Source organism: Artemia sp. Qi Xiang Cuo, chromosome 4, assembly GCF_049724085.1.
Source record: "Artemia sp. Qi Xiang Cuo chromosome 4, ASM4972408v1, whole genome shotgun sequence".
NCBI classification, from domain to species: domain Eukaryota; kingdom Metazoa; phylum Arthropoda; class Branchiopoda; order Anostraca; family Artemiidae; genus Artemia; species Artemia sp. Qi Xiang Cuo.
The window spans coordinates 39,915,425-39,941,572 of record NC_142797.1 but is presented as its reverse complement, the minus strand read 5'-3'; the positions used below and the strand labels follow the sequence as shown (position 1 = coordinate 39,941,572).

The window sequence follows — 26,148 nt, the reverse complement described above, 5'->3', positions numbered from 1 at the left end:
AAAAATGGGAACATTTATTAGCAAAACAAAAAGGAAAAATTGACTAAGCATGTTTAGTTGAAACGTGGCTAAAAGAACCAAAAGTGTCTAAGGGGTATGAGTATTACGGAGTGCTTAGAAAACAATCTGAAAATGGAAGAACATATGGCGGTGTAGCAATGCTAGTTTCCAAAAATTTTAGTGCGAATACTAAGATGTATAGGTTGAAAAGTAAATCTTGTAACTTGGTTTGGCTTAGTTTACATTCCCCCAGAAACAAGCTCAGTTTCGGAAGAGGATACATGGTCAATTTTAGAACGTGAAAAACGTAATTTTTCAAGGAAGTTTTCGAATCATAGTTTTTGCTTTCTGGGGGGCTTTAATGCTTATACAGAGGCGTGTGTAGAAATTTTACCGGTTTTGGGTTCTGTTCAAGATGATAGATCCACTGTTAATTTAGAAGATATTATTACGACTCACCCACAGAGGACAAGTAGGGACCACACCCGTCGTAGAAATAACTGGGGTAAAAATTTATTAGAATTTTGTAGGTATGAAATTTAATAACATTCAAAGGTAGATTTGGAAAGATAAGAATCTGGGGGAGTTTACTTGTTTGTCGGCGCATTCTTCAAGCATAATTGATTATATTTTAACTAGTCTGTCTCTGAGTGAAAGGGCGGTAGATTTTGGTGTATTAATGGTCGTAGGGTCCGATCAGTTTCCTATTAATGCAAATTTAGAGGGGTCGTGGAAGCAGCACCAGCAATTAAGCAGCATAGAAGTAAATGTAGACCTCATCCAGGGATCCACTTAGTCTCATAAAAGACTAAGAGTGGAGGAAGATGATAAGAATAATTTTGAAGAATTTATGAGGGAATTCAGTAATCAGGATTTACTGGATAAAAGCCTAGAATCAGCCTAAGAAGGTAATGTCGATTCAGCGCTAGAAATTTTGGTTAGTATAGTTCCGAAAAATAGAACGCTCCCGATGGCCCGACAGGGTACGAAATTCAGAAATCCTCAGTTCCTTCAAACTCCCACCCCTGTCCGAGCAGCTTGAGTCTCGCTCGCTGCGTTGGTATGGTCATCTGCTCCGTCTGCCTGCCCAAACACCCGCCCGGCTCATCTTCGATTTCGACCCAGCTGCAAACGGCTGGAGGCGTCCTAGGGGAAGACCACGCACCAGATGGGCGGACGTCATACGTGATCGGCTCGCCTCCAGAAACATCAACCCGGCTGAAGTGACAACCCTCGCCCTGAACCGACCACTCTGGAGAAGACTGACGGCGCTGACGACTGGTTCCCTTTACGCTGGCGACGCTGCCGAGCAAGAGCTTTAAGTAAGTAAAGTAAGTAAGTAATAGTTTACGGCACGGGAGAGAAAATATGCTAAAATAAAGGGAACCAGGCTAGTAGGACATTCTAGGATGAGGAGTGTAGGAATAAAAGGGAGGAACTTTGGGAGGCACTGAAGGTATTGCATTTAGACGAAGAAGGAGATGATTTTCAACAACTATATCAAATAAAAAAAGAGAGAGAAAGGAATTTAAGAATCTTATAAAGGTAAAAAAAGGAAGCTTGAGATTAAAAAGCTGAAAGGCTAGGGTTAGTCGAACAGTTCGTGGTAACGAACTGTAAGTAAGGAGTTGCCCGTCTCAATAGTAACAAAAACTCTAAAAAACAGAATTTTGATACCAATTGATGCATCAAAAGAATCAAATTTTTATGCTGATTTCAAATATTTAAGTATCATGAAGTTTAGTTTTACCCATTAAAAGTTACGAGCCTGAGAAAATGTGCCTCTTTTTCGAAAAAGGGGAAAACTAACCCTTAAAAGTCATAGAACTTTAATGAAAATTACACCATCAGATTCAGCGTATCACAAAACCCTACTATGGAAGTTTCAAGCTCCTATCTGCAAAAATGTGGAATTTTGTATTTTTTGCTAGAAGAAAGATCGCGTGCTTATTTGTTTTTGTTTTTTCTTATGTATTTTATTGTTTTTTGCCCAGTGGTGATCGTATCGACCGATTGGTCCTATAATATCGCAAGAGGGTTCATTCGAACGTAAATTAAAAGTTCTAGAGCCCTTTTTAAGTAACCAAAATTTGGAGGGCAACTTGGCCCCCTTCCAAACTCATGTTTATCCCGATGTCACCCAATAAAAGTTTTGAGATAGCCGTTTTGTTCAGCATAGTCGAAAAGGTAATAAATATGTCTTTGAGGATGACTTAATCCCCCACATTTACCAAAGGAAGGGCTGCAAGTTATGAACTTTGCCAATTTTTTACATATAGTATTGGTTATTAGGAGGTATACAGACGTTTTCAGGAGGATTTTTCTCTGGCGGGGAGAGGGGGTCGGAGTAGGGAGTTACGGGGGAGGATCTTTCCATGGAGGATGTTTCCTTGGGGGAAGGGAAATTCTTACGAAGGGGGCGACGGATATCCCAGCATTATTTAAAAAAAAAATCAGAAATTAGATAAAAAACAAGTTTTTTCAACTGAAAGTAAGGAGCAATATTAAAACCTAAAACGAATAAAAACTATTACGTATATGAGGGGGTCGTCCCCTAGTCAATAACTCGCTCTTTACGCTAAAGTTTTTTTTTAGTACTTTCAAAAGACCTATCTATTCTAATTAATCGGCCTGTGTGATTGAGGGGTTTGTGATTCGAAAAAATTCGAACTTCAGCGTAAAGAGTGAGGTACTGACTAGGGGGTGAACTCCCTAATACATGTAATAAAACATACGAATATAGAAGTTCCTTACGTAAGTTAATTCGTAAGTTCCGCCAGAAGAAAATTTTGAGAAAGCCATTTAGCCAAAAAAAAGTAAATTAAAATGCAAATTTCGTTTTAATTATCCATGTACGGTGATCCAAAATCAAAGCTGCATTAATTCAAAAACGTTCAGAAATTAAATAAAAAAAATAAGTTTTTTTTAAACTGAAAGTAAGGAGTGACATCAAAACTTAAAACGAACAGAAGTTACTCCGTATATGAAAGGGGCTATCCCCTCCTCAACGCCTCGCTCTTTACGCTGAAGTTTGACTCTTTCTCACAACTTTATTTTTTTAAACAATAAAAAACTTTAGCGTAAAGTGCGAGGCGTTGAGGAGGGGACAGCCGCTTTCATATACGGAAAAATTTCTGTTCGTTTTAAGTTTTAATGTCGCTCCTTACTTTCAGTCTAAAAAAACTTGTTATTTTTTTATTTAATCTTTAGAGAGAATGAATAAAAGAGCTTTGGAAGCTTGTTAAAGAATTAACTGGGAATACAAACGAAGAAAAGGGTGCGATCGAGGCAACAAGATGGCCGGACTATTTAGAAAATAAGGAATTAGAATAAATCCGGAGCTATACATCCGATGGAGATTTAATGAACGGGACATGTTTGAGGAAGAAATTATAAAGACCGATGAAAGAAGAAGACTACGAATTGCTAAAATCTGCCACCGAGGATGAAATAGCTAAGACCATACCATTATATAAGAAAGGGGATAGCACGGATCTCATGAATTACCGTATGATCAGTTTGGGTAATGGTGTAAGCTTTTCACAAAAGTGTTGGGAAATAGATTAGATAAGTGGCTAGAAAAATCACAGAAAGTTACTGAAATACAAGTAGGATTTTATTATAGTACTATATTTTATATAGTACGCGAAAATTATAGTACTATAGATAAAATTTTTACTTTAACCAGTCTAATGAGGAAATATACCAGGAAAAAAGAAGATAAGGTGTTTGTGGACTTTTTGGACTTAAAAGGTGCTTTTGATAGTGTAATTAGGGAAATTCTTAAGCATTGTTTGATTAATTTAGGATTACCGCGTCAGTTTGTGAGAAATTTTATACAAATGTATTTGACGGTAAAGTTTGTTGTGCGGGTTGGTAAGGAGACATCGTGGGAAATATTTACCAGGTTAGGGGTAAAACAAGGTTATACTTTGTCACCGAAGTTATTTTCATTGTATATTAATGACATTGAAAGCTATTTGAGGAAAAGAAAAGTAAGTGAATTGCAATTATTTGAAAAAAAAATTGTCCGCACTTTTGTATGCCGATGATATAGCTTTATTGCAGCATGCAGCATGCATGCTGCAATAAGCATATGCATCATGCATTAGAGAGCGTTGAAAAGTATCCTAGGCAGCGCGCTAGCGCTGTCTATGTAAAGAACGATGTGTTTTTTTTTTCTCCCTACCCGGGCACTTCGTATCGAAGGAGTTGTCATAGAAACTTCGAAAAGGGCTCATTCGATTGAAAATTGGAGTGGCTAGCCCCCTTTTTAATAGTCAAAATGGATTGGAGGGCCCCTAGCACCCCCCCACGCCCATCTGACTCCCAATCAGATCTACTCAAAGCTTTGAGGCAGCCATTTTGTTAAGCGTAGTTGATTTGCAGATCCAAAATTTGTTTTTGAGTAGGACAATGTCTCACGTCCCTCACAACAAGGATTTTAAGTTAAGCCCTGAAGGCACATAAGAACAAAACTGGCAGAAAGTACTACTTATTATTTTTTTCCTTTAGAGCAGGGCACTTCATGTGGAACGGGTCGGCGCAGAAACTTCAAAAGGGGCTCATTCGATTGGAAATTGAGAGTTCAAGTGCCCTTTTTAATAGTCGAAAGTGATTGGAGGGCAACTAGCCCAACCCCCACGCCCATAATTCCCCCAAACACATCCAATCAAAATTTTGAGATAGCTATTTTGTTCAGCGTGGTTGATTTCCAGATAGAAAAAATGTTTTTGAGGAGGAAACTTCCCCACAACCATCAGGGCAAGGGTTTTAAGTTATGCCCTGGGGGCATGTAAGGTTTTTATAGAAGGCGTTGTTTTAGAAACTTCAAAACAGGCTCATTCGATTGGAAATTCAAAGGGCTAGTGCCCTTTTTAATGGTCAAAAGTGATTGGAGGGAAACTAGCCCCCCCAACCGTCGAAACAAGGACTATAAGTTATGCCCTGGGGGCATATAATATTTTTATTGAAATCTTTGTCGTAGAAACTTGAAAAAGGGCTAATTCGATTTGAAATTCAAAGGGCTAGTACCCATTTTAATAGTCCAAAGTGATTTTAGTGCAACTAAACCCCCTCTCACGCCCACCTTCTCCCCAAACACATCCAATCAAAATTTTTAGATAGCCATTTTATTCAACGTAGTTGAAAGTTTTGGAAATTAGGTCTTTAAGGATGACAACCCCTGCCCCCAGAGCCCTCAGGGGACGGGTTTTAAGTTATGCCCAGGGGGCATATAAAGTTTAGCCTCAAAAGGGCTCATTCAATTGGAAATTGAAAGGGCTAGTGCCTTTTTTAATAGTTCAAAGTGACTGGATAGCGACTAATACCCCTCTCACGCCCACCATTTTCACAAACACAGCCAATCAAAATTTTGAGATATCCATTTTGTTCGACACAGTTGAACATTCTGGAAATTAGGTCTTTTAGGATGATAACCCCCTCAGAGCCCTCACTGCAAGGGTTGTAAGTTATACCCTGGGGGCATATAACGTTTATATAGAAAGTTGTTGTATAAATCATATAAATTACTTAGGCAGCGCGATCGCGCTGCCTAAGTAAAGAACGGGGACACTCGAGAGCGAGACAAGAAACGGGGACTAAGTAAAGAGGAGTCCTTGTATCAATTAATTCCTTATTGAATCTATTCAATGATGAAAATGGTGATGTCAGTGTCAAGTATGGCTACTATGAACAATTTTACCCTCAACAACCGCTCTCAGAAAATATACACTTTAAAATATTTTCCAATGAAGACTATTTCATTGATTTGTCGTCAACATCTATTGAATTAAATGTTGTGGTGACAAAAAAGTCAGATAATACAACTCCAAATGCCGGCGATGGTCTCTCCTATGAAAACTGCATTCTACACAACCTATTCAAACAAATTAATGTATTTATTAATGGGACATTGGTGAGCACTAGCAATAATTTATCAAACTATGCAAGCTACATGCAATTTGTGATGATAAAACCAAAGGTGTACAAGGAGATGAGAGGACAATCATTGGGCTATGAATATCGAACAGGTATTGATATTGCCGGTGAGTTGGCTACTGCAGTTACCCAGGAGTAACATCTATTTGGAAAATTAAATCATGAGATATTCAATATATCCCAATGGCTTCCCCCCAATGTCAAGATTGACATAAAGTTACAGATGGCCCCATCGAATTTCATTTTGAGAAAAACACTTCCTGCAGCACCCGATACAAATGTTATTATCACATCGGCAATTCTCCACGTCCGAAAACAACCGGTTATGAACTCTGTTGCATTGGCAGTGGAAAAACTAAGAGCAAATGGCAATAAAATTAAACTTCTTGTTCCTCATATGATCAGTAATCATCGTCAAATTGCCACTGGCTCTCGCAGCTATAGCGATTTATCATTTATTAATAGAGAAATCTCATAAAATTTGGAATTGGCGTTTTTGAAGAGTGGGATTCCCGTTGGATCCTGGACTGTGCCTCGTGTGCAAAGTGAATGGTATTCCACTTTACACTCTATCATTTGACAAAAACTCCTATAGAACTCTGTACGAGTTGACTATGCAATCCCTAGATCATGATTCTCAACTATTTGAAAATGAAATAACCGATTCAATGTTTTCAAAAAATCATGGGGTAATTGTTTTGGACTTGTCTGGCACGTAAGATATGACCATAGTACGAACAGGGAATGTACGTTTAGAGTGTACATTTGCCAATGCTCTGACTGATAGTATCACGCTAATATCACTAAGTCAATTTGAAACCTATTGGGAAATCACGCCCGACGGCAATGTTCTCCTAGACTTTGCACCATGAGCACAAATCCTATAATCAATATATTTAGCATGGATCCAAATATGTCCCCGTAAAAGTCCTATTGCGTACCTTCGGACTTCATTGAAAAAATTCCAAATTTTAACGATACCCTCATAATTGTTAATAGCAGTCCATCTACTTTGAAGACAGGTCATTGGCTATGCATCTTTCAAACAGCGAAGAATATTGAACTTTTTGATCCTCTTGGCCTATCGTATAAATTCTAAACGCCATACATCAGCAACTTTATTGAAAGCAGGGGGAAAACCATTATTCAAAATCAACGAAGAGTACAGGATTTAACGACTAAGACATGTGGCTTTCATGCACTACTCTTTTTCATGTTCAGATGTCGTGGCTATACCTACAAGCAGTTTCTCAACATCTACGTTGACTTACCTCAATTGAACGACTTTCTAGTAGAGAATATACTTACAATTTTATTTAATATTGATTTTAGTGCACTAAGAATAAAATGTTCTAAATATGTATGTTAAATTGTTTATTAATAAAAATTTATATACATGATAAAACGACTTTTCTACTCTTTAGATTTCATCCACTACTAGATATTTGTCGACAACAACTAGTGCAGGTAGATTATCTGAATTCACAGTGTACTGATCCTGATGTACTGCAATGTCAGGGTCACATTTTCTACAGTTGAGTTTGACTTCACTCTTGTCATATCTCTTTGTATAGTCAATGATACTATTGTCATTCATTCTATAGAATTCACATGTATCAATTTGCGTATTTGAAGCAATTTCACAAACAGTGTCCTCAAGTGCCGAATCACATTCCGTCACAGCCAAATAAAAATCAGTGGGCTTATAATTATAACACCCAGTGTATTCACATCGATGACAAATAAACCATTTTCTTTTGTTATTCCAACAGTTGAATTGATGACCCGGGTCCTCCTCCCAGAACAATCTAAAACCACGACGATACCGATTTCGTAGCAATAAACTAAAATTACGGTTAGGGTTTTTTCCAATCGTATCTGGATATGTACTCTCCCACTGATTACATTTATCATAATGACAATTGGAGCATAGGTGGCCTCTAGGATGAGAGTCACACACCTCTTCATGACAGGAATTACAACCTTTAATTTATACAGCATATCCTCTATGCAATTTACACGGGTTGCATAATCTACACTTTTCATCATACTCCTCAATCATTGTGCAATTCTCACATGATGACCAGCTGCCCAGTGAGTACATACATAACGGACATGTATGGATAATTTTGTGATGTGTTGACACTCTCACTACCACAATGAAACTGATCTAGCAACAAAAAAAAATTGTCTGAGAGAGAGAGAAAGAGGAGTAAATCCTCCTTGATCACTATATTTATCATGAAAAAAAAGTCCTCAATTTCTAAACTAATTTTTAAAAGCATATCCACAATATCATTTTGTTGTGTCGTAATCAATATATCAATAAACTGTGTAAATTCATTTGGACAACGATGTAGAAGCTTCATGCAGTAGTCTAATGATGGAGAATCAGTTTTCATTATATCGACAAGCAGTCCCCGAGAAAATATCTTCCTTTGAATAGACAACTCTAGAAAATCATCGTCTAGAACTAAACGTTTTTCCATAAGAACTAGATTCCTCATGATTCGATCTTTCTCAAATCTTTCCATTTTTTAGAGTCCTAACTCTCTCACAACCAACTTCAGACTAACCAGAATTTCTTTTTTGTACTCTAGAAAATATACGCTACTCTACTATAGAAAAAAAAATTACCATTGATTTAGAAACAGTTTTATTGAACATAATTACAATAATAATAATATTCACTGATGCATTTTGTTCTCATCAATATATTTCGATAGGACATCTAATGCTGACCGAAGTTTATTTATATGGAGAATATTCACTTTTCCAGCAAAACATAGTTGCTCCTCCTGCTTAAATTTGCTTAATGATATCACGTATCTCGCATACATAATGTCCCATTCAAGACATAGTCTACAGCCAGCGGTTATTTCCACAGCTAAATTGGGTACTCATATATCTTTGCTGCTGGGGCTGTCAGTTCCATTATTAATCTCCAATAATGTAAATGCACTACTCATTTTTTTCTCCACTAATATCCTCTCAAATAAACTATTCCCTTTGAATTCAATTCTCTTACTAATATCAATTGTAACGAAAACTATTCCTTTTATTCAAATCCATATCACCAATCAAGTTATACTCGTTCCTCTTTGAAAGAGTGTAATGCCCTGTAGAAATGTTTACCTATAGGACCGGTATTGCGTAAATCTCTTTGAAAGGTGTAATGCCCTGTAGAAATGTTTACCTACCAGAAAAACCTGTTTGGTACATAGGACTCTTAGAATCCAGACGAGCATAGGAAATTGCTATACCTGTACGCAAATAACATGGAAATTGCTATACCTGTACGCAAATTCAATAGATGGCTACTACTCCTGAAAAGACTATGTCAATATAAAACGAACAGAAATTAATTAAAAAAACCTTTTCCACAAAATAAGTTTTTCAAAGAAAAGTAAAGAAGTCCATTAAACAAAAAATGAGCAAAAATAAAATCAAATAATCTACCAAGCGTGAAACTACCGCAAATCAGCATCGATAAATAAATGAAACCCAAAACGAACAGAAATTACAATAAATAACCGAGTCAAACTCAAAACGAGCAGAAATTAACATAAGTTGGGCGCAAAACCCCTATGCCTTCCCAAGGCCAGAACAAAACATGCACTTTACTGAAAAAATACAAATGAATGCGTGTTCGTGGTGCTAGCTACCGCTGGCAACAATGTTCGTGGTGTTTTGCCACCAGTGTTATACCGGTAGGCCATAACGCCACTGGCGTGGTAATATACGGGTGTCACCACTTATTGGAGGGGAAAGCCCCGACCCCATAACGGCTGGGCCATAACGGGGTCAAAATGAAGACTAAAACAAAACAATATTTGTCACACAACTGTTCATATGGGTGGACTTTCCCTTGGCCCAGCCAATCAGCTACATCCCCATTCAAACCCAATTGTACCTCTTACATTTATCTTTCAATGACTCCCCAAAACCAGGAAGTACGAAAATAGAACTTAGTTCACAGCTTATTTATTGCAAAACCACTATCGCTTAGTAACGAAATTTAACCTGTCTTTTGAAATTATACTATAAGCAAATATAATTAAGAAAACAAAAACAGGTCATTTATCTGAAAGGAAAAGAAACAGGGGTTGGAACCCCAACACCTCCCCCCGTAAGATATATGACCGCCCACGCGCTACCTTGGTCCACCCTTACAAACAAAAACACATAACTTCAACTTTACAAAATCTATTTGCCTTCTCTCTTCCACCAGCGTCTGTGTTACTATTTCCACCGCTTGGCTCTGGATCGGTCGTCCTCGACACGTCTCTACTGTAGGACCACCATGGTCTACATCGTATAGTATCCGCCTTAAATTTTGAAAGTTGAAGTCTTCAAGATTCATAGATAATGATTGTGCGCAGCACAATTCAAAACATAAAATTTTCTCGCTCTCACGAATTTACATTTGAGAGAAGCAGAGAATCAGTTTCTGGCACATGTGATGTTGCCAGCCATCGTGAAAGATTTGGCTGCGCTAGCCTCTTAATTTCCATCTGTGGAAAAAACCCCACATCTCAATCAAAAAGTAAATTACCCCTTGGTATAATTTCAAATAATCTAAGGCCGAAAATGCCAAGGCCTGTGAAAACGATAAGGGTACTGGGATTGAAGTAAAATTTTGAGCGAAACATGAATTGCCTTTTTTCTGGGTTCCCTCCCCTGGGACAATTAATACGCGTTGATGCGTTGAAGCTAATTGAAGATGAAACTTAGATACATCTCCCACTGAATACAATTTGCCGGAAATAATTGTCGATTCCCATGAAGAATAACAGCTATGAATAGGGTTACTGGACAAGGGTTTGGATGAATTAAGAAGTGACTGAGAGAGTGTATCCCCCAAGGACTCCAGATCAGAAAGGCAAAATCTTGGTAAAGGGATCACAACTTGTCCGCCAGTTTTGCATTGAGGAAAAGGGTTATCTTTTGCGACTTCCCGCAGGGGATCTTCCCCCAGGGATTCCTCCCCCTCATAAAGGAACAAACCCTCTTTTGAGTTGATCAGACCAATATCAGATTCCTTCCCAAATCTTTCCAATCCGACTCGACATTCCATATCTCCCAACTTTCCCCCAACCCGTTGTAGGTCATTCATATTTATTTCGTAACCATCTTGTTTTATTCCCCATGGGTCTTTGAACTCTTTTTCCCCCTTATTATTTATGTTTTCAAGGCACAGCCCATACAACATTTTATTTGTCTCCCTATTATTTATGTTTTCAAGGTACAGCCCATCCAACATTTTTTTATTTTTCGCCACTGTAGGCTGAATCTCCAAATATCTCTTTTTTACACTCCTCTTTTCATCTCTACTTTTCTCAATTTTGTCATTCTCGCAAAATACTAAATCATTGTTAAATATGATTTGGACTCCAGTGTCCACCATCTTTGACTGCATAACTTCATTGTAGGTCCGTTTAATATTTCTTTTCTCTCTTTTAGTCTTCTTTATTCTTACCGCCGAAACAAATAGTTCGTTATCAAATGGGAATTGAAATCAGACATTTGATTTTTCATATTCAACTAAAATTTCTCGAGCTTTCTGCGGAAAAACATGTACAATAAATTTCATCTCCTTATTCTCTGGTACAATCAGCGCTTCATTTTGGCCTTTACCTGTTAGCGTCTCATATTCATTAAAAGTGTTCTCAAGTTTTCTATTTTCTGCAAAGATATCTCCAAAGTCTCCTCCTAGTAAAACATCCGCTGCTAGCATAGGTACTAACCTTACTTTTATCGTTTTTCTCTGGACCATACCGTTCTTCTTTGCAATTTCTATTCTTACCCAAGCAGACAGACATGGGTGCTTATCTCCATAATAACACACTGTTGTAATATTACTTTTATGGTCTATTTCTGTCTTTTTAATTAGGTCCATTCACACAAAACTTTGCTCACTTCCTGAGTCAATTACCATTTCGGTCAATTTTCCGTTTAATTTTCCTTCTATTTTATGTGATTTCACAAACTCGTCAATATTTCCTTGATAATGTGCTATAGCCCAATTCGTTCTTTTAAAGGTTACTTTCTCCTCTTTATTATGGCAATTTTTAGAAGAAGGCTTCGAGAAATCAATTTTTACCAGATTATCATCATTTAGAGTATGAAGCATTTCTTTTTTTCGATAGGGTGGCACAGCCTCCCAATTTGTTTTATGGGCCGATCCACCTTCCCCCGTAGTCAGCGAAGTTGCATATTTTCTCGTAAAAGTGTTTAATGTTTGATAATTTTCATTTTGTAGCGATTGATTCTTAGACAAATTATTATGGCTATCTGACAGCCTAGAAGTTAGTTGTGATAAAATCTCACTTTCTAGAATTAGACCTATCATGGTTCTTTTAAACTCTTGGTGATATCTTTCTTTTTTCTCTCTAGCTATTTTATCATTCTGCTTTTTTCGTTCTCTGGCTATTCTATCAGCCTCTTCCTTTTGTTCTCTGGCTATTCTATCAGCCTCTTCCTTTTGTTCTCTATCTATCCTAATATTCTCTTCTCTCTGCTCTCTAGCTCTCTTCTCTTTCTCTCTTTCTTGTCTATCTCTCTCTTTGTTCCCTTTCTTTTCTATCTCTTTCGTCTTTTCTTTCTCTGGCTATTCTCACTTCCTTCATGAAATTTAATATTTGTTGTGTCATATCTATTTGAGTGCTTTTCGCGAGCTCCTGCTGGATCTCGATTTAACACTGCTCCTTCTACTCGGACTACTTTTATTCCGTCTGTCATTATTTCTTCTTAATTCATTTTCCGAATCTGTTCGTTCTAGATGCGTATTGTCTCTTTCTTTATAGGCTACTCTAGCCTTTCCGTCCTCTTTTCTATTCTTTCTAATTTCATCATTCTCAGCCTGCATTTGTTTCTTATATTCTCGGAACTCTCTCTCTAAGGCCTCCATATTAGCCTTTCTTTCTATTTTCCTACTTTTTCTATGGTCTTGACTCGCCCTTTTCTGTCTTAAGTTAATCTCGTCTCTGTCCGACGTAATTTCAAAATTCCGTAAACTTCAAATTACCTCTTTAGTTTAAATGAAAATTGTTTTCTCCATTTAACTTCCGGTCTCTCGCGAAAAATTGCTTTGACACGCAGCAATTTTAGCCTTATATTTTTGAATACTAATTAGTTGCGCGGTATATTGATTCGTAAATTTTTCAATTATGATCTCACAAGGCACAGTCCATAATAGATCTTGATAATTCTATTAATTGATTCTGTATTTTTTTTTTCTTTTTATATGTAACCACAATAGGCTACTATCACCATGTAGGCTAACTCAACTAATCTCTTCGAAAACGCGGAATTCTTTTATTATCAACGCTGTTAATAATTCCTGTTCTTGCTGCCACCACTTATTGGGGTGTAAGTACGGGGGTCGCCACTTATTGATGTAAAAATGGCGCAAAAAGGTTGCTATGCCACTTACTCGAAGGGGAGAACCCCTTGTCGGCCCAAATATTAGTGGGATTACTGCTCTTACCCCAACGGTTAGGAGCGTTGCGACCAATGTTCGTCGTACTTACTACCGCTGGCACCAATGTTCGTGGTGTTTTGCCACCAGTGTTATACCGGTAGGCCACAACGCCACTGGCATGGTAATATACGGGTGTCACCACTTATTGGAGGGGAAAGCCCCGGCCCCAAATTATAATGCTATGCCCGTGTCTACCACACCGGTTCTGCAAATATCGGGTTTGGTACTACTCGATTTACAGTATACCCTGTCCCCGGGTATGATAACGCGGTCGAGTGGTCAAATGGCCGCTTTCTAAAGCCAAATATACCCGCCATGGGCTGCGGCTAGAAAATCTCTTAACTCTCTCCTTGGAGGTAACAAACCTCCCTGTCAATATAATAATGACGGTACCTCGTAGCTCTGTTCCTACCCTGCCTGGGTTAAGGAAACTAGTACACAGTTTGTAGAAAATACCTTACTTGTATTCTTCCAAAAGGGTCACATATAACAACACAAATATCCTTCCCCAAACGGGGTCAAAATGCAGACTAAAAACAAAATAATATTTTTCACACAACTGTTCATATGGGTGGACTTTCCCTTGGCCCAGCCAATCAGCTACATCCCCATTCAAACCCAATTGTACCTCTTAAATTTATCTTTCAATGACTCCCAAAACCAGGAAGTACGAAAATAGAACTTAGTTCACAGCTTATTTATTGCAAAACCACTATCGCTTAGTAACCTAATTTAACCTGTCTTTTGAAATTATACTATAAGCAAATGTAATTAAGAAAGCGAAAACAGGTCATTTATCTGAAAGGAAAAGAAACAGGGGTTTAAACATTTATATTTTTCAGCAATTTAAAACATTACTGATATGTGGTAGTTTCAAGCCTGGTAGATTATTTGATTTTATTTTTGCTCATTTTTTGTTTAATGGAGTTCTTTACTTTTCTTTGAAAAACTTATTTTGTGGAAAAAGTTTTTTAAAATTAATTTTAAGGAAAAGAGACTTGTTTTAAATCAAGAGAAGTCAGCAGTAATGGTTTTTGTAAGGGGGGCTAAGTCATCTGAAGAAAATTTTAGTACGGGAGGGGAGTTGCAAAAGTAGTGAAGGAGTATGGTTACCTAGGCTGTAGATTTGTTTCAAATGGTAAGCGGACAAAAAACAAAGCTCTGATGTTTCTTGTCCACTTACCATTCTTAAAGAGTTGTATTAAGGATACAGGACCAAAGGATATCAAGCTACAAAAGCGTATTTTTGCAAATAGAATAGAACCTGCTTATATTATGGTGCAGAGATATGGGGACACGAAAGGGGGTGGAAATGGAGAGTATACAGCAACATTATTTAAAAAATTAATAGGGTTGGATACAAAGTATGATAGCATTGCTATAAAGGGTGACCTGTGTCTTTTTAGCTTAAGAAATAAACGGTTAGTACGCATGGTAGGTCATTGGGAAAAAATTATTGCTATGCCAGATTATCGGTTACAAAAAATGCTTTCAATGAAACGTTATCATAGGCAGCGCGCTAGCGCTGCCTAAGTAAAGAACGATGTGGGCCCAATGTGTTTTTGGTTGTTTTTTTTTTTATATATACCCGGGCACTTTGTATCGAAGGAGTTGTCATAGAAACTTCGAAAAGGGCCCATTCGATTGGAAATTGGAGTGGCTAGTGCCCTTTTTAATAGTCAAAAGTGATTGGAGGGAAACTAGCCTCCCCCCCCACATTCATCATTCCCCTAAACACATCCAATCAAAATTCTGAGATAGCCATTTTGTTCAGCGTAGTTGATTTCCAGATAGAAAATATCTGTTTGAGGAGGACACTCCCCCACAACCCTCGGGGCAAGGGTTTTAAGTTATGCCCCGAGGGTATATAAGATCAATGTTGACGCACTGTACAGTTTATTTTTTTTTTCTTTAAAGCATAGCACTTCATATAGGTGGGGTCGTCGTAGAGACTTCAAAAGGGGTTCATTCGATTGGAAATCGCGAGTTCTAGTGCCCTTTTTAATAGTCGAAGATTGGAGGGCAACTAGCCCCCCCCTTTACACCCATCATTCCCCCAAACACATCCACTCGAAATTTTGAGATAGCCAGTTTGTTCAGCGTAGTTGATTTTCAGATAGAAAATGTGTTTTTGAGGAGAAAACTCCCCCCAAAACCCTCATTGCAAGAGTTTTAAGTTATGCCCTGGGGGCATATAAGGTTTTTTATAGAAGGTGTTGTCATAGAAACTTCAAAACAGGCTCATTCGATTGTAAATTCAAAGGGCTAGTGCCCTTTTCAATAGTCGAAAGTGATTGGAGGGCAACTAGCCCCCCCCCCCACGCCAATCTTTCCCCCATGCACATGCAATCAAAATTGTGAGATAGCCATTTTGTTCAACGTAGTTGATTTCCAGATAGAAAATAGGTTTTTGAGGAGGACATTCCCCCACAACCCTCAGGGCAAAACTTTTTTCTGCACTTTTCTGTTGGGTTTCATTGATCAACAGTTTTAACTTTTTAATATCGTGGAAGACAAATTCTATAGATGTGTCTCTTTGAAAAAAGATGTACTCCTTCCGGTGTATGACTTTAACACCAATAAATGTTGATATGGTTGCACATTTTTCTTTTCTGTTTCCGAGCAGGCTATAGATTGATCTGTTAAGTTCTTCTATTAGGAACAGTAGTCATAGCTGAATGGTCCAACCAAATTTAAAGTGGTAAGTTACCCCTCAGACCCCTTGGATCCGACAGTGCATAGCGTAAATCATTTTACAAAGAAACATAAGCTTAATCAGTAACAACACACTAGCATTGCCCATAGTAAAGATAAAGAGCCATAATACTTCACAATATTATTTGTTATTATCATTTTTTCCCCAAAGCCACTTCATATAGAAAAGGTGGTCATAAAAAATTGTGAGGGGACTCATTCAGTTGAAGGTTCTAGTGCCTCTAAAAATCAAAAGCTACTGGAGGGAAAATGGCCCCCGTCTTCATCGTCTGTTTCCAGTATTCGGGTAGTAGCTTGGGATTTATTTCCATCATCGTTTTCCATATCTTCCCTGTCTTTGTCTGGCGTATTGCTAAAAAAACTCATGTGGAATCCTTTGCTTCTGATTGTTCACGAATATGAGCTCCCCTGAAAAGTAGGGCCTCTCCGAATGGACAGTGCTGTAAGTGTGTGGTCCAGCACGTATAGACATATAAATGTTTTTAATTTTATAACTTTAATAAATCAAATAATATTAACATTTTGATTACTAAATATCAGTATATGTATATTAAACTGACAATGAACATTCATTTGTATTTTTTCAGTAAAGTGCAAATTTTGTTCTGGCCTTGGGAAGGCATAGGGGTTTTGCGCCCAACTTATGTTAATTTCTGCTCGTTTTGAGTTTGACTCGGTTAATTATTTTAATTTCTGTTCATTTTGGGTTTCATTTATTTATCGATGCTGATTTGTGGTAGTTTCGAGCTTGGTAGATTATTTGATTTTATTTTACTCATTTTTTGTTTAATGGAGTTCTTTCCTTTTCTTAGAAAAACTTATTTTTTGGAAAAAGTTTTTTAATTAATGGGATAAAAGAGAAGATTTTTGATCTGTGCAAATTAAAAGTATGCTGGACAATTGTGGGCTATCAGGCTGATGGAATGATGGCATGAGACCTGGGGTGGAAACAGGATTGATTGCAAAAGCTGTGGATAAAGTTCTACAAGATCAAGAGATCCAGGTTTGGCCAGAAGACAAGGTTAAATCATAATCCCTTGGAATATACAGAAAAATTAAAGAAGCCTAGGGAGAACAAATATGTCTGAAATTTGGGCTCCAAAATGATGTTTTAAAATGGGTTTTATCAGTAAGGGGGAATTCTCTGCCGCCTGGGGGGAGAAGAAAGTATTTAGGGGGGTTAAGGTAGGAGTGGTCCATTTACTTGTCCGATGTGCGGGGAATCTGAAGACTTAGAACATTTTATGTGTTATTGTAAAGAACTGAAGGTACTTAGAAGGGAAATTTTTGGGAGGGATGTCATGAATAGAAGTTGCTTAGAAAATAAAAAAGGAAGTAATTGCAAAGTAGATATTAAAATTTGGGAAATTTTGTGAGTGTGGGGATGAGACACAGGGAGGGTTTCTATCGTAGTGTTATTTTCAAATATGTTTGAACTTATTATGTTTTATGCGTTTTTTTGTATTTGTAATATCCAAGGTCCATGGGGCTTTTGTGAGAAATATTTCTATACTAATTATGCTATGCATGACATCATATAAGAAATTGCCTATATGAGGTCATATATGGTGTCATCAGAAATGCTTATATGATCTACAAAAATAATACATGGCGTCATTTGCAAAAAGCAAAATTATTTTCTCTTAACGAATTTTCTCAGACTTCTGACCAATCTAGATCGTTTTCTATGCGAGATTATCCCAAGATACAAATTTTCCTGAAAAAAACATGGAGTTGTTTTCGGGAAAAAATACCTAAATACAGTGGGGACGGTAAACGATCTATGCACTTTTTTGTTTAAGGAATGGTGATGAAGATAGCTTTAGAAATCATATGTAACTTATACCTTGTGAAACTCCTCTTCTTTACATTTGAAGTGCTGATTTATGCCATATACCAGGCATTCCTTGTAGGATCCATGCAAACCTGGATCTGTAGCTCTTCCTCTACTAATGTTTCTAGGCGTTTTGTAGAGACATGTCTCTGCAAGACTCACATGACTTGCACCCTGCAATATGTTTTCGGTTGTTATTAAAACTTACTTCCAGATTACCTGGTCATCCAAAGATGAAATACTACTTTAAACACTGCTTTTTATTGTAGCTCTTCAGTAATTTTGATTTGGAGGTATGTAATGGGGCTTTCCTCTCTAAAAGCTTTCCAAATATAATGGGCTTTCCAAATATATATATATATATATATATATATATATATATATATATATATATATATATATATATATATATATATATATATATATATATATATATATATATATATATATATATATATATATATATATATATATATATATATATATATATATATATATATATATATATATATATATATATATATATATATAAGTAGAAGGGCCTTATTGAGTCCGAACCCCACACCAAATAAGGGCATAGACTCCGAACCCCACACCAAATAAGGGCATAGAGTCATTAGGGAGAACACGTGGTTAATGGGGTCAATGACCTCTTTTTCCAAGGTCGATGTTGTTATTGTTGTAAGTGCACGCTCTCAGCGAATGTCAAGGTCGATTTATTTGTTGTTGTTGTTGTTTTTGGCACTCTCGAGGTGAATGTCATGGTGTCCAGAAATAGTATTTGTTGTTGTTGTTGTTTTGGCCAAGTGCACGCTCGAGGCGAATGTTAAGAGTTTCCAGGAAACAGTTAGATCACGTGTTTCCTTCTCAGCCAATCAGCGAGTCGGTTACATCCCCCTTCTCAGCCAATCAGAGGGCTGGTTACATATAGTTTTCCCCGTTACATAACAAATCGCCCTTGAGATTTCGTATATAACGGACATGCAATGTGATTAAATTATCAGAAAGTATTTTGACACAGTGTAAACAAGTAGAATGGATAATATTGATGAATTAGAAGCCTTGGCAGCCGCAATTAGCAATGTAAGTACATTTTTATTTTCAAACGAATTTTCCTTTGACATCCTCCAGTATATTCAGCTAAAACGTAAATATATTCCTTTACCCCAAACCCCCCACCCCCCCCCCCCCCCAAACCATACAAACATCACTTTACAATCAATAGAAAACATAAAATATATTCTTTTACCCTCAAAACCTAACCCCACCCCACCATTGTTTTACAATCAAATTCTCGCAAAAAGAAATACCATTTCGATAAATTCCTTCCTTCTATATTTCCAGCTAAAGCGATCACTGACTTCTGTCAATTTTTAATGAAAATGCCACTCTGGTTTTGACATAATGCTCTACGCGAGGTTAAAATTAGCTCTCACCCCTTTTCCTATGTGTTTACGAACGCGGCAGCCAAAGTCAAAAGGAACTGTTTCTCCGTCAAAATTAAATACATAAAATATTTTCTTTTACCCTCAAAACCTAACCCCCCCCTCACTGTTTTACAACAAAACTCTCGCAAAAATAAATAATTATCATTTCGTTAAATTTATGAAATTTTAAGTGTTATATATCCTAGCTAAAAGCGACCATTGACTTCTGTCAATTTTTAATGAAAATGCCGCTCTGGTTTTGACATAATGCTCTACGCGAGGTTAAAATTAGCTGTCACCCTTTTTCAGGTGTGTTCACGCTATCGATCTAGTCAAAGGGTTTTGTTTTGGCTGTCAAATTAAAACAGTTTTAAGCAAAAAGAGATTGCTTTATATGAATCTTGGATAGTAGTCACCTTTGTGGGTTCAGATCAGCGGTTAAATTTTTTAATTTCTAATTAAGAATACAAATATATTGAGAACAGTAGGTGAAAGGGGGGAGGGGGCAATAAATTGATTAGAACATCTTAGTGTTAAGTCCATTAGGTAATGGGGGATGACCCTACATTAAATACAACAGAACTACGTGCAAGAAGTAAACAATAACTATCTTCGACTAAAATTACATAGCCGTGTAGTTGTCAGAGAGCCGCTGAAAGAGATTATTTTCAAATTAAGTTTAACAATATATTTACAACATTATGTGACAGGGGGGAGGGGGCAATACATTGCTTCTAACAGCTTCTTTGTAAGTAAATTATGTAAAGAGGGAGGGCAATGCATTCAATTCTACCGCCATCAGTGTAAAATGAAAACAAACTATTTCTTCGCATTAAAAGTAAGGGCCTTGTATTTGTCAGAGAGCCGGTGAAAGAGATTATTTTCAAATTAAGTTTAACATTATATTTAGAACATTATGTGAAAGGGGGAGGGGGCAATACATAGCTTCTAACAGCTTCGTTGTAAGTAAATTATGAACAGGGGGAGGGCAATGCCTTCAATTCTACCGCCATCAGTGTAAAATGAAAACAAACTGTTTCTTCGAATTAAAAGTAAGGGCCTTGTGTGTGTCGGAGAAGCGGTGAAAGAGATTATTTTCAAATTAATTTTAACAATATATTAAGAACTTTATGTGAAAGGGGGAGGGGGCAATACATTGCTTCGAACAGCTTCGTTGTAAGTAAATTTTGTACAGGGGGAGGGCAATGCCTTCAATTCAACCGACATCAGTCTAAAATGAAAACAAACTATGTCTTCACATTAAAAGTAAGGGCCTTGTATTTGTCAAAGATCCGGTGAAAGAGATTATTTTCAAATTAGGTTTAACAATATATTTAGAACATTATGTGAAGGGGGGAGGGGGCAATACATTGCTTCTAACAGCTTCGTTGTAAGTAAAGTCTGTAAAGAGGGAGAGCAATGCCTTCAATTCGACCGCCATCAGTGTAAAATGAAAACACACGTCCTTAGAATTAAAATGCAGTGACTTGTATGTGTCGTATGATTGGTTAAAGTTATTATGTACAACTTAATTTTAACAATCTAGATAAAAATGAATATGAAAGGGAGGAGGGGACACGACATATCTTCTAACAGCTCTTTTGTCAGTAAACTTTGTAAAGTGGGAGTGCACTGCCTTCAATTCTACCGCCATCAGTGTAAAATGAAAACAAACAGTGCAGGGCTAGAAAAGTCTTTGTGAGTTGCATGAAGCTAATATTATGTATAAATTGAATAGCATTTTAACCTATGTTTGCAAAATATAGGCCTACAGATCGATGGGTTAACGATCTAATTTAAAGCCTATAGACTGAAAAATTTAATATTTTTCTAAATGGTAAAAATAGAAACAATGATTCCTATCCTATGGCTATAGACTACTGATTGTCTAATAAAAACATTTAATTTCTAAGCCTAATATATTTCTCGCGAAATTTTTACTTTTTGCTTTACTGAAAAGAGATAAATACCTTTTCTAGACAAAATTACATGGATGAGGGTACTAACTTTCTTTCTGTAAAAAAAGGGGCAAATTATTTTGATACTAATTTTTTCTCTTCTTTTTAAGGCCAATTGTGAAGATGATGTGCCCCCTCCTTCCAAGAAAGCCAGAGAGGGTGAGGCAGCCCCATCAGTGCCAGACCCAATGCAGCCTGGCAGAAAACTTAAGAGAGAGTGGACAGATAACTACAATGCCAAAGCTACGCAAGATCATGAAATAGCTGGCTCAGCCGCGCAAGAACAGATCGCTGCCGCCCCGCCCGCCCTCCCACACACCGTAACTGGTCTTTAAGGCCCCCCACCCCCCACGGATTACTCAATAGTAAGCATTTTTTCATACCTATCTAGTTCTTACCTTGTTTTTTTCTTTTTCAATTCCCAGCATACGCATATCACAGCAAGATCTTATACCCTCACCCCCCAACCATTGTTTTTAATTTCTATCCCTCGGAGATATCTAAATGTAATGTTTTTGCAAAGAAACCACTCTTTTCTAATCTTTGCTATCGCTTCGATATCTCATAAGCGAATATTTTTAGGTAATTTCTATTAATAATCACCGCCTTTGAAACTCAAAATGCTATTTTTTCTAGTCTTTACTATTTTCTCTATTGCTATCACATATATTTTTAGGTACCTTTGAAACACCGACTGCTCTTTTTCACCTAATTTTGAGAGAGATTATCCCATCTGTCACATATTGTCATTCTAATTTACACTGAATATTTCTATCGTGCCATGTTTCGCTCTTACATAGAATATAGAACTCCAATGTCCTTAAATATTAATTTTACAGACAATTTGTTATCCGCTATTTAAGAAAACAAAGAATTAAGCAAAAGCCCTTGAAACATTGATTGACTGAAACCGCTAATGTAAAACAAAAGAGGAAAAGGAGATACCAAAATTATTTATAATCTAGCGCAGAGAGCTTTATGTAAAAAAATATTGGTATAATGGCTAAGAAGTGAGGGGAAAGCCACTTAACGATTCTCAACATTTTGAAGTTCAAACTCGTTCATCTAACCTCCATAATTAAACTCATGTGTTTACTGAACCTGTATGGAATTAGAAATATTTCAACTTTTTGAGGCATTATGTAAAGGGTCGGGGGTCACGGAGCCCGGAATGTGCCGATTGGTCCGGGAAGCGCCGGGGGAAGTGCCGGTTTGATTTTCTTTCAGTTGAATTAACCAAATGCTTCTATGCTCATACTGCTACTACTACTAAGCGCTGACTTTAAATAATAATTCAAATTTTAATAGTAGGGGTGTTTTGAACACTTTGAAAATAAGCTATTTTTTCATTTATAGGTTGTCCTCGTTCCATAGTCGCCATTTCCTACCTGCTCGTCAGTTGGAGATGGAGAGAAAGAATATGTGGAGCTCCCCAACAGTTCACTATGGGATGATTTACATCAAATTCCAGATAATATTAATGAGTTTATAGGTGATTTTTTAAATTTTGATAATAGCGCAGTTGAGCTGGGGGACTTACCAGTGCTGAGTCCAAACACCGTGCCGCTTTTAGACGTCTTTCCCCAGTACTCAAAAGGTGACCCTCCAGCATCCTATACCAACCCGTATCAACTACGCACAATTTAAGATTAGAATTCCTCATTAATGTTAGTCAACGTGGGAGAAGTGGTACATCTACAAGAGGGGGAGGACGGACCAACGCCCACCAATTGTAAAATGAAACGCAGACTTCTATATGACCTCAGTGGTGTCAATGCGAAATGTGGTGATCCATATAATTCTCTTATATGATGGAAATTTGTTTTTGACCATGTAGTAATTGTGCATACATATGTAGATAAAATTCGTGCACTTCTGGAGAATCAAATTCAACTGTGGGGGAGGGATTCAATTAAGGTTTCCATTGTTTTAAAAGTGTTCTATTTAAATGAGGGTAAAAGTGAAGTTTATTATCATTATGTACATTCTGAGATGCGTTTGGTTTATTCGAATTTAGAAAATTTTGAGGGAGCTTTCACGGATTGGGTAGATCAAATTATAAAGCATCTTGAGAACTTTAATGAAAACAGTAGTGGGTCTCTAGTTCTTTTTGTTGAAAATTTAAGTGTTAATATATTTAAATTTAATAAAGATTTTATTTAACGCGGGGGCCATGGGGGAGGACGGGCAGTAGAATTAAAATATAATCCAGATCTAGTGGGTTGTAAAGGTGTCCATTTGATCTGTTTTGAAACAGGTCAAAAGTGTTTCAGATATGCTTTCATCATATCAGCATTCGAGCCTCCAGCTGGGGACGCTACCAAGACGAATTTAGACAATTGGGCTGTACATGGGAAGGAAGGGTCCGATTTCCCCATTGTAGATTTCTCTTGTTTAGAGGGGAAATACCCAGTAACGCTTAGATCTATTGATCTTTTTGAAAGGGCTAATGCCCATTTAAATATTGGCGTTACTGTGGTTCAGTATGAAACTGAATTTGAAGATGGGGTTCGTTTAAAAAAGAAGGGGTGGTCTTCCCTGTAAGGGGCCCGTCAATTGATTTGGGTAGACATTGGTTTTGGTTGTTATACACGCCACCTAGTCAACCGAACACAATGGGCCATTTTAATCTGCGTACCGCCCTTCGGAGCGGTCGGGGGGCGGGTAAGCTTAGAGGAGACCGTGTCGGCCGTTCGAAATGCCTCTTACGATTCCGTAGTGATATGAAACAATGGAATAACATGAGGCTATGTAGACACCCTGGCTCTCAGACAGTGGAAACCGTTTCAGGGGATTGGGCAATTCTACAATTTAAAAAGTTTCAGGACACTCTTCTCCAGTGCGACAAAATATCTTTAGACTGTGAAGCTAAGCTGGTGGAGATGAATGACCCCCAATTTCCAAATCGCGTCAAAGAACATCAGGCTATTGCAGTGTCCTACCCCCAAGTGCAAAGAGACAAGTCTAACACCATGCGGTTGTTAGAAATAGTAGAAACATTGGATGAGAATGAGTGCATGGTCAAGGCGCTGACTAAACTAATTGGCACGGCTAATGGTGCTATTTCTCGTTTGAGAAATACGCTTTATCCAATGGTGCTGTCTGCAGAGGATCGTCTCGCGATTAAAAATCAAAAAATCTGTTGGGTATGTAAGGGAGAGTTTGTAGAGGGGGATCAGGGGACTAAAGGGAAAAGAGGGGGGAGGGGGAAAGTCAGAGACCATGACCAGTTGTGGCAGGAAATATCCTCGGGGGGGGTAGTAATTTTAGGGGGGTTGCGCTTCAATCGTGTAATTTCAATGTTAGCCAGCAGTTTTTTATCCCTGTTTTTATTCATAATTCCAATTATGACTTAAAATTTATTTTACCGACACTGGCACGTATGCAGAGGGAGGGAGGGGGAGTAGATTGTCCATGGGTAAATAGTTCATTTATCTATAACATAAGTCCCAAATTGGCTGAGAAGTTGTTGCTTCTCGAACTGAAATGGCAGGCAGTGGATAATGGGCCTATGTGCTGGAATAAAATCAGGTTTTTAGATTCCTTTAGTTTTTTTTCCCAAGGCATTGAGTCAATTGATTCAAGTGCAGAAAAGCAACAATTTTGATAGCTTTCCCTTGCTTAAACAGCACTTTCCAGACAGTGAAATGTATGACCTGTTGACCTGCAAAGGTATATACGCATACGACTATTACTGTTCTGGCGCAAGCTTAAGTGAGGTGAAACTACCTCCAATTGAAGCTTTTCACAATTCACTGACCAACAGTGAATGCACAGCCGAGGAGTATGAGTTTGCCAAGAAGGTGTGGTCTAAGGGGGATTGTAAAAATGGGTGGGATTATTGTAGACTGTACTTGGCTAGTGACGTTCTAACTCTGTTGGATATAGTCTGTAAGAACACAGACCAAATCTATTCAGAGTTCGGGTTAGATATAGGCTATTATTTTTCCACACCCCATTTAGTGATGGATTTGATTTTAAAAATTAGCTGGGTGTAATTTGGCATAATCACCGACGTATATCAGCACATTTTTGTTGAGCTTTCATTTAGGGGGGGGTATGTTTTTCATGGGGACCGCGTCTTATCAACCGATCCGAGCGGACAAAGCACCGGCGTAAAGTCAAATGCAGTGTTCTTGGACATGAACTCCTTGTACCCCTCGGCAATGTCCAACTACTCTTTGCCATATGGGGACTATCAATGGCTTGAGAATCCTTGTGAGCTCCCCGATATTAACATCGTCGAGGACAATGGGCCACAAGGATGGTTCTTTGAAATTGACGGTCACATTCCACTGGTGCGTCACGACTCAGTCAAAGATTTTGTTTGTCCCTGTATCAATCGGCCCGTGAGCTGGGACTCGCTGAGCCCCTACAATCGTTCATTGGTTGAGGATATGGGGATGCACTGGACTCCCTCCAAACAAAAACTGATTGCTGTTTTGGACCCTAAGGATATTATCGTTGTTCACCTTTTGCTTTTGCACTGGTTGGGGAGAATCGTCTTCAAGAACACCAAAACACACTGGGTCATGCTTTAAATTCCGTGACCCTACCTGATAACTTTTCTTGACACCTTGTTCGTCAAGCACTCGAAGGAAAACTCAAAGGGAGAGACGGACATGGACAAGCTCATTCTAAATACGGTATTTCGCACAATTTGTGAGAGCGTACGGAACGGATCTCGCTGTGACGTTGTAACTGACCCTCTAGAGTGTGCACGAATTATTGCCGATCCCAATTTTACATCGTTCACGAGCATAGAGACTGGCATGGTTCTTCTACACTGGC

The 26,148-nt window shown here is 37.8% G+C and overlaps 1 protein-coding gene across 2 annotated transcripts in view; it reads right to left on the bottom strand.

The window, feature by feature from the left end:
- Window positions 1-26,148, bottom strand: part of LOC148953104 (ras-related protein Rab-37-like) — a 74,399-nt gene that overhangs the window by 34,959 nt on the left and 13,292 nt on the right. For both annotated transcript variants that reach the window (XM_089087528.1, XM_089087529.1), the window contains exon 2: window positions 17,985-18,146. In XM_089087528.1, the coding sequence (XP_088943654.1) occupies window positions 17,985-18,146 (162 nt within the window). The remainder of the gene's footprint in view (window positions 1-17,984; window positions 18,147-26,148) is intronic.